This window comes from Gavialis gangeticus, unplaced genomic scaffold, assembly GCF_001723915.1.
Source record: "Gavialis gangeticus isolate Ggan-Ray unplaced genomic scaffold, GavGan_comp1, whole genome shotgun sequence".
Taxonomy (NCBI): Eukaryota; Metazoa; Chordata; order Crocodylia; family Gavialidae; genus Gavialis; species Gavialis gangeticus.
This window is the reverse complement of record NW_017729022.1, coordinates 132200297-132212266: the sequence shown is the minus strand read 5'-3', so window position 1 is coordinate 132212266 and position 11970 is coordinate 132200297. Positions and strand designations below refer to the sequence as shown.

At 42.1% G+C, this 11970-nt stretch overlaps 1 protein-coding gene across 2 annotated transcripts in view; it reads left to right on the top strand.

Annotated features, from left to right (window-relative positions):
* Positions 1-11970, top strand: part of GPCPD1 (glycerophosphocholine phosphodiesterase 1) — a 65881-nt gene that overhangs the window by 5323 nt on the left and 48588 nt on the right. Inside the window, exons 1-2 of one of the 2 annotated variants that reach the window (XM_019516200.1) lie at positions 1855-1893; positions 5368-5451. In XM_019516200.1, coding sequence (XP_019371745.1) covers positions 5403-5451 — 49 coding nt within the window. In that variant the 5' untranslated portion in view covers positions 1855-1893; positions 5368-5402. Of the gene's footprint in view, positions 1-1854; positions 1894-5367; positions 5452-11970 lie in introns of those variants that run through there. The other variant, XM_019516199.1, reaches the window with a different exon arrangement.

Below are 11970 nucleotides of genomic sequence, written 5' to 3'. Positions count from 1 at the left end.
ACCTGAGCTATTGCACCGGGGAGGGGTGGGAATGTTGGGGGAATGGGGCCAGGTGAGAGCCTGGAGGTTGCAATTTAGGCCCTTTCAAGCTGCATCCTCTGGGCTGCTAGTTGAAGATCTTTGTTACAGAACAGTAGTTCAGTGGAAGGTGTGTCGCTGTACTCGATTTTAGATGCTTTTACAATTTGTATTGCCAGAGAGGGTGTTGTTGCTCATTTGTATGTTTTTTATGAAGTTAAGATACATTGAGTATAAACTCTAGGTTGAAAAGAGGTGATATTACCTGACTTGTTTCAATATGGGGGGGCAGCTGCAGTTTTGTTGGAAGGCTTAGGCCCTAAAAAAGATCGACCAAGGCTGTTAAAGAGACAGAGAAGTGGGTTTATGCTGGATTTTATAGTGTGTTTGGTTGTATGTTTGGTTTTTTCTGACATGGTGTCTGTATTAAGAAAAAGCAGTGTGTTTAAGTTAATGTCTTTTTGGGTGCCTGTAGACATGCAGGATGTTTGCTTCGACAATTACAGCGCATCAGAGCAGACTTGATTGATCAAATCTGCTGGAGTGTGCTAATTAGCATGCTGCAGCAGCATTGGCTTCTCATGTATTCAATATCCCCATGCTTCAAAATGGCAGGTGTGCTTTATAACTAAAGCTTGTTGAACAAGCTTTGGCTAAAGTGCCCCCACCGGCATTTTGAAGTGTGGGACTTACAATACACAAGATGCTGTGTGTGTTTTAATTAGAGTAGCTCCCAAGAGCCGCTCTAAAGTGTTTTCCCTGCATCCCCACCTCTGAAGCATGTGTAAAGATGTCCTATGTTGCCTACCTAATCTCTGTCAAGAGAAACATTTCGCTGTTGCTCAGCATTCCAATCATGTCTGCATGGCAAAGTGGAATGCTTTAGAGATCGCTAAGCTGGCTCTGGTGTCAGAAGCAGTAAAGCCACATTAACTAACTCTAGTGAGACCATTATGCTAACATGCCTGGGTTGCTTCCAGTTCTCAAGCTAGTTTGGTACCTATTTGTCTGACATCCTGTTGTGCTCTATATAAGTGTCCAATGTTTAATTGTAATTCCTGTGAAATCTGGAGATAGGAAAAAAAGTACTGCCAGAGAACAAAGGTGGACCAGAAATCTAGTCAAAAAATGTGTATAGATATGTTTCACTGTGGTGCATCCACAGTTGATCCCATTGCTAACAAGAAAATGAGGGATTCTTCCTTCTCCTTCATGACACCTCTTCTTAAATTCATGGGTCCCTGCTTCTTGCAGTAGTCACTTGAGATGAAAGGGAAAGAAATTTAGGAGTGTTTTATTTGTTAAGCCTATCAAAAATATAAAAGCAGACTTCTGCAATTCCCTTGTGCCCTTCAAAGATGTTAGTGAGGCAAAGAACTAGTAAAGAAAAGGTATATAGATTATTACAGTAGCCATTGTCTGTGTATCTTAAAGTTAAAAAGCAAACACAAAATATTTTGTTCATTCCTTGTAGTTGACAGGCTACTGTACATTTATTTGTATGCCTGTTTTATTGTGGAGGTGTAAGGAATAAAAATGAGCTTCTCATTTTACTTTTTCTTTGAAACTATAAGGTTTCTCATTGCTTTCTCCCAAACATGCACTCATAAAGAGACCTTTATCACGCAGTAATAAAGGAAGGAAGGGCACTCAGATTTCAATTTAGTCCACATTGCACTGCACTGACGGCTTTGTTCCTGCTCTGGAAATCCTGCCAATCAAGCTCCATCTTGTCCAATGGGATTGAGATGATGGGCAGGGTTTTCTGAGTCAGGTTCTTGAAGGCAGTACAGCAGAGGAGCCTAGCTAGACTCCCTCATTGTTCTGCCTCTGTAGAACAAAGATCTCCTTGGGAAGCCTCCATAAATTGTAAAGGTGAGGATTTGCATTGGGCAGGAAGGGGAGTGTGTTGTGATGGATCTTTGGTCTGTTGGGGAAAGAATCTCTTCTCTCTTGCTAATAGGAAGCAAGGGACCTAGGTATATATTGAGTATAAATATCTACTTGGATAAGACCCCCACTTTCAAAGGGAAAGCATTGAATTTTGTTGTAGGTTATCCCATGTCTGATGAAGGTCAGTTCTGTTACATGAAACATGATAAACATGGGACGTGCTAGACAGTATAGCTCTAAAACTATTCATTTTTTACTAAGTTTCTATCACCTTTTGAAAATCCTTTCTAATATAGCTTTGAATGCCTTTGTAAACTGGCCTTTTAGCTTGTGTTGAAGCAGGTTTGTTAACTGGAATCAGGAAACTTGCCTGAAAAATTGTGAAGTAATGAATGGTTCTAGACGTGTCCCAGCTGCATAGAGAAGTTAGTTTTGTTTTGCTGTGACCCAGTGATTCTTCAGGCTCCTCAAACTGAGGCTCCTCACAGCTGTGAGGAATAGGAATTCTTTGTTAGCTCTTAATGGGCTAAAGAATTTAGTGCATGCACAGAAGTCCAGGGCTTGTAAAATGAATTCACTTCTGTTAACCAGAAAATTAGAACTTTTAGCTAGGAAGCTTTTTCTGTTCCCTTCTAGGAGTTTAAAGGAATTGAACTTTGTTTGCTTCCAAGTTACAGAATGTTGTTGTTTATGATGCTTTGTGAATGTATGGAATACTGTACAGATACAGAATAATATTTTAGTACTTTACAGGAGCAGGATTTTGATGTAGTAATGTGAGGTGAAAAGGAAATTGAAATCTGAAAATATTAATTGCATGAACCCTGGTGTGTGAATTTTGTTTTGGGCTACATGCTTATATGCATTGTTCCTAAAGGAAAGATTTCTTGAGAATAAGGTGCAGGTTTGTTGGATGTAAACATGGTTAGGTTTGTGAATAGTCAGCTTCACTGGCAAGGAATTCTTTATCTGTGATACTACTACTGAATATGATCCATTTTCTTTGTTTGATAGCATAAAACCCAAGTTCTTTTCTTTCCAAGTATTGGTTTCCCTTGCTTTACGCTGTACGTGTGTTCCTAGAAAATGGTGCATAACTCATATTCGCATAAAGGGAACCCACTTTACAATGTAACAAATAAGGATAGTTCCAAGACCTCAACTGTACTGACCCTCAGACCCAGTTCTACCACTTTTACAAGGCAATTTTGGTACTCGCCAACAGTACACACAAGCACAGGACACTATCATAATGGGGATGACAACTACAGAAGTGCATGTCGCAGACAGTGAACAAGGAGCACAGATCCACACAGGAGACTATATTTTGGTGCATGTTACTCCCACAATGCACTGCAGAAAGCAGCTAACTGCAGGCTTCTACCACACCGATCACATAAGAGTGACTTTACCTTGCATATAATGCATCTTTGGTATAAAAAGGGTAATTGCATAAGGGTGAATTTGCACATACAGAACCCACATAAAGCAAGAGAAACCTGTATGCCTTTCCTGTGCGGGTTGAGGTGTTCTCTGTGGTAGATGCCTTTCAGCCTTTTGCAAAGCTTTTTTCAAATGAGAGTTTACTGGCCAGTCTTTAGAATTACCATATTTACTTGAATCCAAGACAGGTTTTTTTCCCCCAAGTCAACACTGGGATGGTAAACCTTGTTTTAGATTCAGGTATTGGCTTGGGGCAGGTGGTGGCTCAGTTCTGGGCCTTGGGACAAAAGCCAGAGCTGAACCACCATATTCCCCAGGCTGGGCTGGCTCACGTGGTGGGGAAGGGTGGATTAGTTGGATGTGGAGGGATGCACAGAGGAGAGACCTGCAGCATGGGTGGTGTGTGGGGAGTGCAGGGGAGGCCACCTCTCCACTCTTGCTGCCTGCCTTTGGCTCTGGCCTTGACCCAGCCAGGAATGGAACTGCTGCCATTGCTTCTACTTAGCTGAGCGAGGATGGCTTGCGAAATCCAAGACTGTCCTGGCCAATCCAGGATGTATGTTCACCCTACTCTTAAGTGAAATTTCCTCCTATGACACAGAAAGAGGGGTGAGTTGTAATGGGACAAAAAAGGAATAGAAAAGAAGTCTAAATGGTATGTGGAGTAAGGAGCCTCAGACCCAGATGTTAAGGAAGAAAAGTGGGGACCACAAGCAGGAAAACCCTGGAGTATCGCAAGCATAAGGATATTTTACTCAATCTTGTCGAATCTGGACTTGGTATTTCTTTTTCTCAAAGAAATACTTCAGCCAGCAGATACTTCTGCACTCAGTACAGGATAGCTGGTTGAAATTTTACTCCCTGTTATATACAGACTAGATGATCTTTTGTCCCTTTGACCTTAAATTCTATGAATCTTGGACTGCAGGGTTGCCACTAAGAACTTTACAGTTGGAGTAGAGATGATGATAATCCAGATCTTTTCCTGGTTTTAGTTCTTAGCAGAGTCAGCCCTATAATATGCAGTTGATGGAGTGATGGACAAATCAATCTTTTCAGTACAGCCTGGTTTTCTTGTGTTACTTCTCTTTGACCCCCTGTCCTCCATGTGGGAATTATCTTGTGTCTTGTTTCCCAAGGTACACACCTTTATCAGCTAAAGCAACTATATTTTGTCACTGTTGTGCTTCCTCTGCTGTTTTTTTAAACTTATAACAGTCTCTTCATTTATATTCTTATTAAGGAGTCTGAAGGCAGCTACAGGCAAGCAGAGCCCTGTTTGGGTCGGGTTTTATACAGCCCCATAGATTTGCTTGGGCAGAGATTCTTACAGATCTGGAGTCTTGAGAGCAAGCTCTTCAAATCCAGGGTGTCTTTTGCTCATCTTTTAAAATGCTACACAAGTTTATGATACTGTGGTGAAGAGTGGGTAATGTTTCAATAATCAGAAATTCTGAGTAAATGTGATTTTGTTTTATTCCTCTAAAATAAGACCACTTGGTTATTAAGAACTCAGGTTTTTGTTCCATCCACATTTTTTTTCAGGTAAATAGTGCCTTTTCAAGGGAGCTCTGGTTGTTTTTGCTAGTGTTTGCTATAGAATTATGTTTATTTTAACTGACTTCCTGCTTCACTGTTAAGTTCCTCTTGAGTTGCTTTGAAGGTGAGAGTGAAGGATATCTTAGGGAGTTGGATGTTTAACAATAGTAAGTCATAGGTCAGTGCATCTTATTTCATGTCTCCAGTAAAAGAACTCCTGAGTAACTGCAGTGGGACCTTCCTGAATTGTGTAGGTGGCCCCAGTGTCACACTTCTGTCCTTTTTGACTGGACGACGATTTCTGGATCTGGTTAGCTTTTTGGTTGGATGGGTGCTGGAGTGCAGCTGAGCTCAACACATTACAGCTCACATGGAACAGCTGAAATTTCTGCTCTTGGTTCTTACTGGCAGAGCTTCAGAAGTAGCATATTTTTACTGAACACTAATATACCTTTTCCCCCCTCCCTCTTTCAGGTAACATCAGCTATCCTTAGCCAATACCTGCAAGCATGACTCCTTCCCAAGTTACCTTTGAAGTAAGAGGAACATTAATGCCAGGTACAAAAATTAGATTGTATTGTATGCTTTCTTTTTTGTGTAATAAATGTAGAAGAACACTTATTCATTTAATAAGAAATTTTTCTGTCTTAACTGGGGGTAAAGATGCATAGAGTTTTGATACCTTTGATGGTAAAGTGAGGAAGCTGGAATAATAAAGAGGAACTTCATATAGGAAAACTTTGTATGTTTTTATTTTTTTAAAAGAGGTAGGGGGCTAGAACAGAGATTTCAAGAATGGGTTTTATTTTGTTTTAATATAACTTATATTTGAAAATGGCTGGTGTACCAGAGATTAAAACAAACAAACCAAAAAAGCTTGAAATTAGTTCTGAGCACTAGAACGTGTCTATGATAAATATTTCATTTCATCATGATTAGTTTCAATATTGACCCTGGCTATACAGGTGTATGTTTAGATGGTGTTAAAAAGAATGCTCTGTGCAAGCAAATGCTGACTTGTAACAAGGGGGTTTGGTATTTGAACAAATTAAGAACATAGAAATCGTGTTAGCACCTAATTCAATAACCCTTTTTGACTTGGATCTGTATCCAGTGCTTCAGAAGACTCTGCTGGTAAACTCTTATTTACTACTGCTCATATAAGAAATTTGTCTTAATGCCATCAGTTAGTGATTACCCTGAAACATGGGGGTTTATTGTTACAATTTTATTTCCATCTAACGTAACTGTAGCTCTTCGATATTTATATTAATGAAAATTCTTTTGAATTTTATGAAGCATTTGGCCTTAGTAGACATGTCTAAATTGCAGACTCACCATGGTATACAGTGGTATGCTCAAACATACTTACTACCTTTTTAGTTTGGAAGGGTGTGTGTGAGAGAGGCTTTGAGGTAGTCATGCAATAATAGGACCTTGCGGGTTAGATTTCACTGGGTTAATTATACGTGTACGAAGTCATTCTTTTCGTCAGTTTTAAATCTTTTCTCGTGGATGTCTCCTGACCCTTGGGAAGAGGTAATAGGAGCACCTGATTATTATAATGATTGTTTTTATGATTTAAGCCATTAATTATTTTGTGAACCTCTATCACTTATATTTTAATCATCTTAATGATTAGAGATATTAATCAAAGTGTTTTGAGTTTCTCATGCAGAAATCCATGCCTTTTAAGTCCCTTTCTACATCTACAATAGTACTTTTGAAGTAGGGGATGTGACCTGAATTTGGCATTCAATCAGGGCATACCATTGACTTCAATAGACTTATAATACTTGGTATCATATACTGAATGTTCTTTAGAGGAACTAAGGCTTCTTTTTGACATCTGTGTAGTGCAAAGAAGCAATTAAATCTGCTTTCTGTACTAACCTCCAGCTTCTGTTCAGAAAGGCTACAGTTGAGAATCCAGCAGTGTGTGTAGATACTTCAGATTATTCCCTCCAAAGTGCATTATGTTGAATTGCACACTGAATTTCATGGTCCTGTCTTCCCCATCTATTCACATCCTGATGTTTCTTTCTCCAGTATTTCACTAATTACTGCTATCTGTAACATAAAACCCAAGGAACAGTAAGAATAGAAGGAAAGTTATTAAAAATTCTAAAGTATTACCACGCAAGGAAGGTCTTATTTAAAAACAATATTTTGTACAGTGTTAAAGGGTTTATCTCCAAGTCACGTTTCCATGGGCTGCCACCTTGATGGGGTGGAGAGGCTTGTATGTACTGATAACCCGAAGAGCAACAGCAACAGGCATCTTGTACTCTTGGTAGGGTCACCCATGGTGGTAAGGTCAAAGATGAGGTACCAGACAAAGAGCAGTCGAACACAATACAAGACCTCAGTGGGTGGAGCAGGCAGATGCAGAAGGAATACTTCTCAATGGCTGTGAAGGTAGATGAAGGCTGCAGTGGAAGAGTAACCCCAGTTGTCTAGGACCTCCTTGCCACCAGGTACAGGTTTGTCCTCTGCCAAAATCCGTGCGGTTGCTGAGGCACAATGGCCTCGTCACTTAAAACAAGTCATGCACAGGCTTCTCCTACTGATCCAGCATCTACTACAATAACCAGTAAGAATACCATAACTTCTACAAAGTCCTGCGGCAATGGACCAGTGGCAACAGGGACAGACAGAGTGGTCGCTGGGAGTCCCTAGTCACAGACTGATACGCAGGCGGTGGTTGTGTGGTGGTTGCCTCACCCTTGATATGGGACAGAAGGGTAATTCAACAGCTGTGGTTGCGACTGAGTAGTCCTTTTTAGGATCCCCTCTGCTCACCCCATGTGGCATGGGGGCTAAAAAAAGTGCCCTAAACATAGGCTGTCCCACTTTACCTTACCTGACTAGATTGCTGCTTCCAGGGGGATCACTAATTGCCATCAAACACAAAAATGAATTTTGCATCCTTGAATGTAAGAACCCTACTAGACAACCTGAATAGCTATTGTTGCCTGAGAACTATCATAAGACATCAATATCACTGCTCTCAGTGACACCAGACATGCAGACAAGGGCTAACTGAGGGAGGAGGAGGATGGTTATACACATTCTTCTGGAAAGGAAAACCTGCAAATGACAGGTGAATACATGACACTGGTTTCACCATTAAGAACCAAATTGTCCGCCAAATGACTGAATTGCCTGTTGGCATTAACAAGCACCTCATTACTCTGCACCTCCCACTGATCAACAGTTCATTTGCTACCATCATCAGTGCATGTGCCCCAGCACTCATTGCCAAGGAAGAACAGTTCTGTGCTGACCTTGATGAAATCCTGACCACCATCCTGAAAGAGGACAGGATCATCCTCCTTGGAGACTTCAGCGTGAGAGTTGGCTGGGACTTTAACATGTGGAGGAACACCTTTGGGAAGGAAGGAGTGGGCAAGGCCAATTCCAATGGCATTCTTTTACCCAGTAAATGTGCAGAGCATGACCTTGTCATTACTAACACTATCTTCAAACAATGTGATAAGTACAAAGCAACATGGCAGCAACACCACTGCTTGAAACAATGGTACATCCTTGACTGTTATTGTAAAAGTGTGTGATCTTAAAGACTTCCATATCACACGTGTCATGAGAGGAGGTGATAACTGCTTGACCAGTCATGTCCATCAGGGTTGTGTTGAAACATCGAAAAGCAACGCAGATCAGTCCAAAGATGGTACAGCATCAAATGCCTTTAGACCCCTAGCAACTGTGAAGCCCTCCAAACACATCTCAGTAAGAAACTCACCAATTTTAGGATTGAAAATGATAATACTTGTTGAGGAAGATTGGTAAGCTTTAAAAGAGACCATCCATGAGGCTTTCATAGAACTAGCTTTATCACCCGATGCTATCAGGCCTGGTTTGATGAAAACAACGCTGAGATCAAAGCTCTTTTCAATCAGAAGAGAGAAGCTTTCTTTGATTGGCAAAACCATCCTATGTCCAGTCAGAAGCAGGGAACTTTTTGAGGCTTGAAGCTGAAGCCCAGAGGAAGATTAAAGAAATCAAGAACAAATGGTGGGAAGAGAAAGCGAAAGAAATCCAACGATTTGTTAATCATCAGGACATACTTGTCATACTTCTTCAGTGCAGTCGAGTCTGCATACAGACCAGTCTTGCAGACTCACCCCGCTTAGATTTGAAGATAGCAGTACAGTCCTCAAAGATGACGAGTCCATCAGAAACCACTGGAAGAAGCGCTACCAAAAGCTCCTGAACTGAGAATTGACAGTGACTGATGAAATTATCAAATCCATCCATAGCATCCAGTAAGGGAAGCACTTGCCAGTCCACCAGGTGATAAGACAGATGCAGAACAACAAAGCTTCTGACCCTGATGGCATACCAGCTGAGGTCTTCAAAGTTGGTGGGGAAACTATGACCAACAAACTCCGCAGACTGTTTCTTAAAATTTGGAACACTAAGGAAATTACTGCTAAGGAACCTAAGGAATGCCAATATTGTCACCATTTTAAAAATGGGAGAAGTCTGACTGTAGAAACTATGGAGGTATTGCCCTCCTCTCCATTGCTGGGAAGATCCTAGCTAAAGTTCTGCTGAACCAACTGCTCCCTCTTGCTGAGGAAATCCTTCCTGAGTCTCAATGTGGCTTCAGATCATCAAGAGGCATCATGGACATGGTTTTTGTGACCTGGTAGATCTAGGAAAAATGCCAACACCACCGCCAGGACCCAAAGTCTTCGACTGATGACCGTGAGGCTCTATGGGAAGATCATATCAAAGTTTGACTGCCCAGTGAAATTTATCACCATGATAAGACTCCTTCATGATCAGATGAATGCCTGCATCCTATGCAGTGGCTCCACTATGGAGCCCTTTGCCATTTGAACTGGTGTCAAGCAGGGCTGTTGGATCGCACCAGTTGTTTTTTCATCTTTCAGTCATCAAGATGCTCATTTGTGACATTGCGCATACTGAGGAGCACCTACAAACAGCCCTTAGCTGCTTCTGTAAAATATACCAGTACCTGGGACTGACCCTTAACATTAGAAAAACAACAGTGCTTCACCAGCCTGTTCCAGACCAATTAACTTCCCCGACGGAGATCCTTATTAATGAATAGGAGCTGGAGAATGTTGAGCACTTTGCATACCTCAGCAGCTCTCTCTTAAAATAGGCCAACATTGACGAGAAGATCCAGTATAGGATCCAGTGTGCCAGCTCTGCCTTTGGAAAACTGAATCGTCATGTGTTCAATGATCACAACATCAGGACTTGAACAAAGCTCCTATTATATTAGGTTGTGGTAATCCCAACTCTCCTCTATGGCTGTGAAGCTTGGGTGGCCTACAGGGACCACCTGAAAAGCCTGGAACACCTTCAGCAGTGCTACCTCTGAAAGACCCTTGGCATAAAGTGAAAGGATTATTGCATAAATGCCAGTCTCCTTACTGATGCTAACACCACCAGCATAGAAGCATTGATTATTCAGCATCAGCTGCAGTAGACAAGGCATTGTGTGCACATGCCTGATGTAAGTTTACCAACAAGTGTTATACTCCCGACTCAGCCAAGGACAAAGGACACGCAGGGGCCAGAGAAAATGCTTCAAAGACACTCTCAAGGCAAACATTAAGAAGCATAACATTAACGTTACAAACTGGGAAAAACTAGCTAGGGACAGGGCTATATGGTGATGCCCTGTGAGAGAAGGTATGTCTTTGAGGAAAACGGTCTTGTCCTGGATGGAGAAAAACAACAGAAATGGAAGGAAAGGGAACAAGACTGAGAAATCTGCTGTTCAGCCCTCCCTTTGACTACCACCTGTGGCACCAGCCAAAGTCCGTGGCTCTAGGATCGGCCTTAACCATCAACAGACTCATCATCTACAACCCTTTACTTGACCCATGGGAGTGATCATTGCCACCGCTGCCAATAACTTAGCCCTTTCTAATGTGGATTTCAAACAAATTTATATTAATGACTTAAGTCTTGTTTTACTACTGTGAAATAGTAAAATGTTGTTTGTAATTTAATTTTCTGTTAGCAAAGAGGTGAAATGCCTTTTTAAAAGAATCTCTAGGCTCTGGGTTAATGTAAGAGGGTGCGAAGGAAGGGTATTGGGAATTGCTATGCTGTTTCCTCTGCTAAAATGAGGGGAAAATACCTTCTTTGGCTTGAGGGAGCTCTTCTCCTTTCCCATTCTGAGCTTGGTGAGTGAGGGTTCACTAGAACATGGAGTGGGAGAAACAGGTACTTGGCTAAGGAGTATCTTGAGCTCTCAACTTCCCTACTTCTGTTGGTGGAAGAGTAGTTGCAGTACCTGATACTGGACAGACAGTTTCATCTATCTGTTTTCTTCATGGGAAGTCTTTTCTCCTCTTGGGTATGCATCTTCTGAGGGGAAAGGTGGATACAAGTTTTGGATGAAGTGGATCCACTGGTTTTCAGCAACGTCTTTTCTCCATTCTAGTCCACTTCAAGTGGTGGCATGCACAGAAATGGGAATGCGAGTGGAGCACAATTCCAAAGACTTCATATGTGCCTGAATACCTTATATTTACTCCAATCTAAGACAAAGTTTTTCCCATTCCAGTCAGTGGGGGGGGGGGAAGGAGCTCCTCATCTTAGCTTTTTATACAAAGAAGAGGTGGGGGGAAGGAGAGTGCTGTGGCTCTCACTCTGGCCCTGAGCTTGGATTGTGTAGAATTAGACCCACAGCAGCCTTCTGCCTTTCCCTTTGTTTGACCTATGCAGATTGCCCACCCCCACCCCACTTTTCCTCCCTTCCCTCTTACTGTTAGGCTGGATTTCCTCCTGAGCATAGAGTGCAGGGAAACTCCATTCCTGCCCAGCCAGTCAGCAGCACGGCTGCTGCTTCATGGCCTGGCAAGGGCTGTGCTTCCATGTGCTGTGCTCAGTGACTCAGCAGGGAACAGAGCCTAAGCAGTGCCTGACAGTGATGTTCTTGGGAGTGTGGGGAAGAGGCAGAGACTGCGAGTTGGGAGGCTGGGGGGAGGAGGCAAAGACTGTGGGGAGTTAGTATGGAGGGAAGGAGCAGAAACTGTGGGGAGTAGCTGCATGGGGCAGAGAATGTGG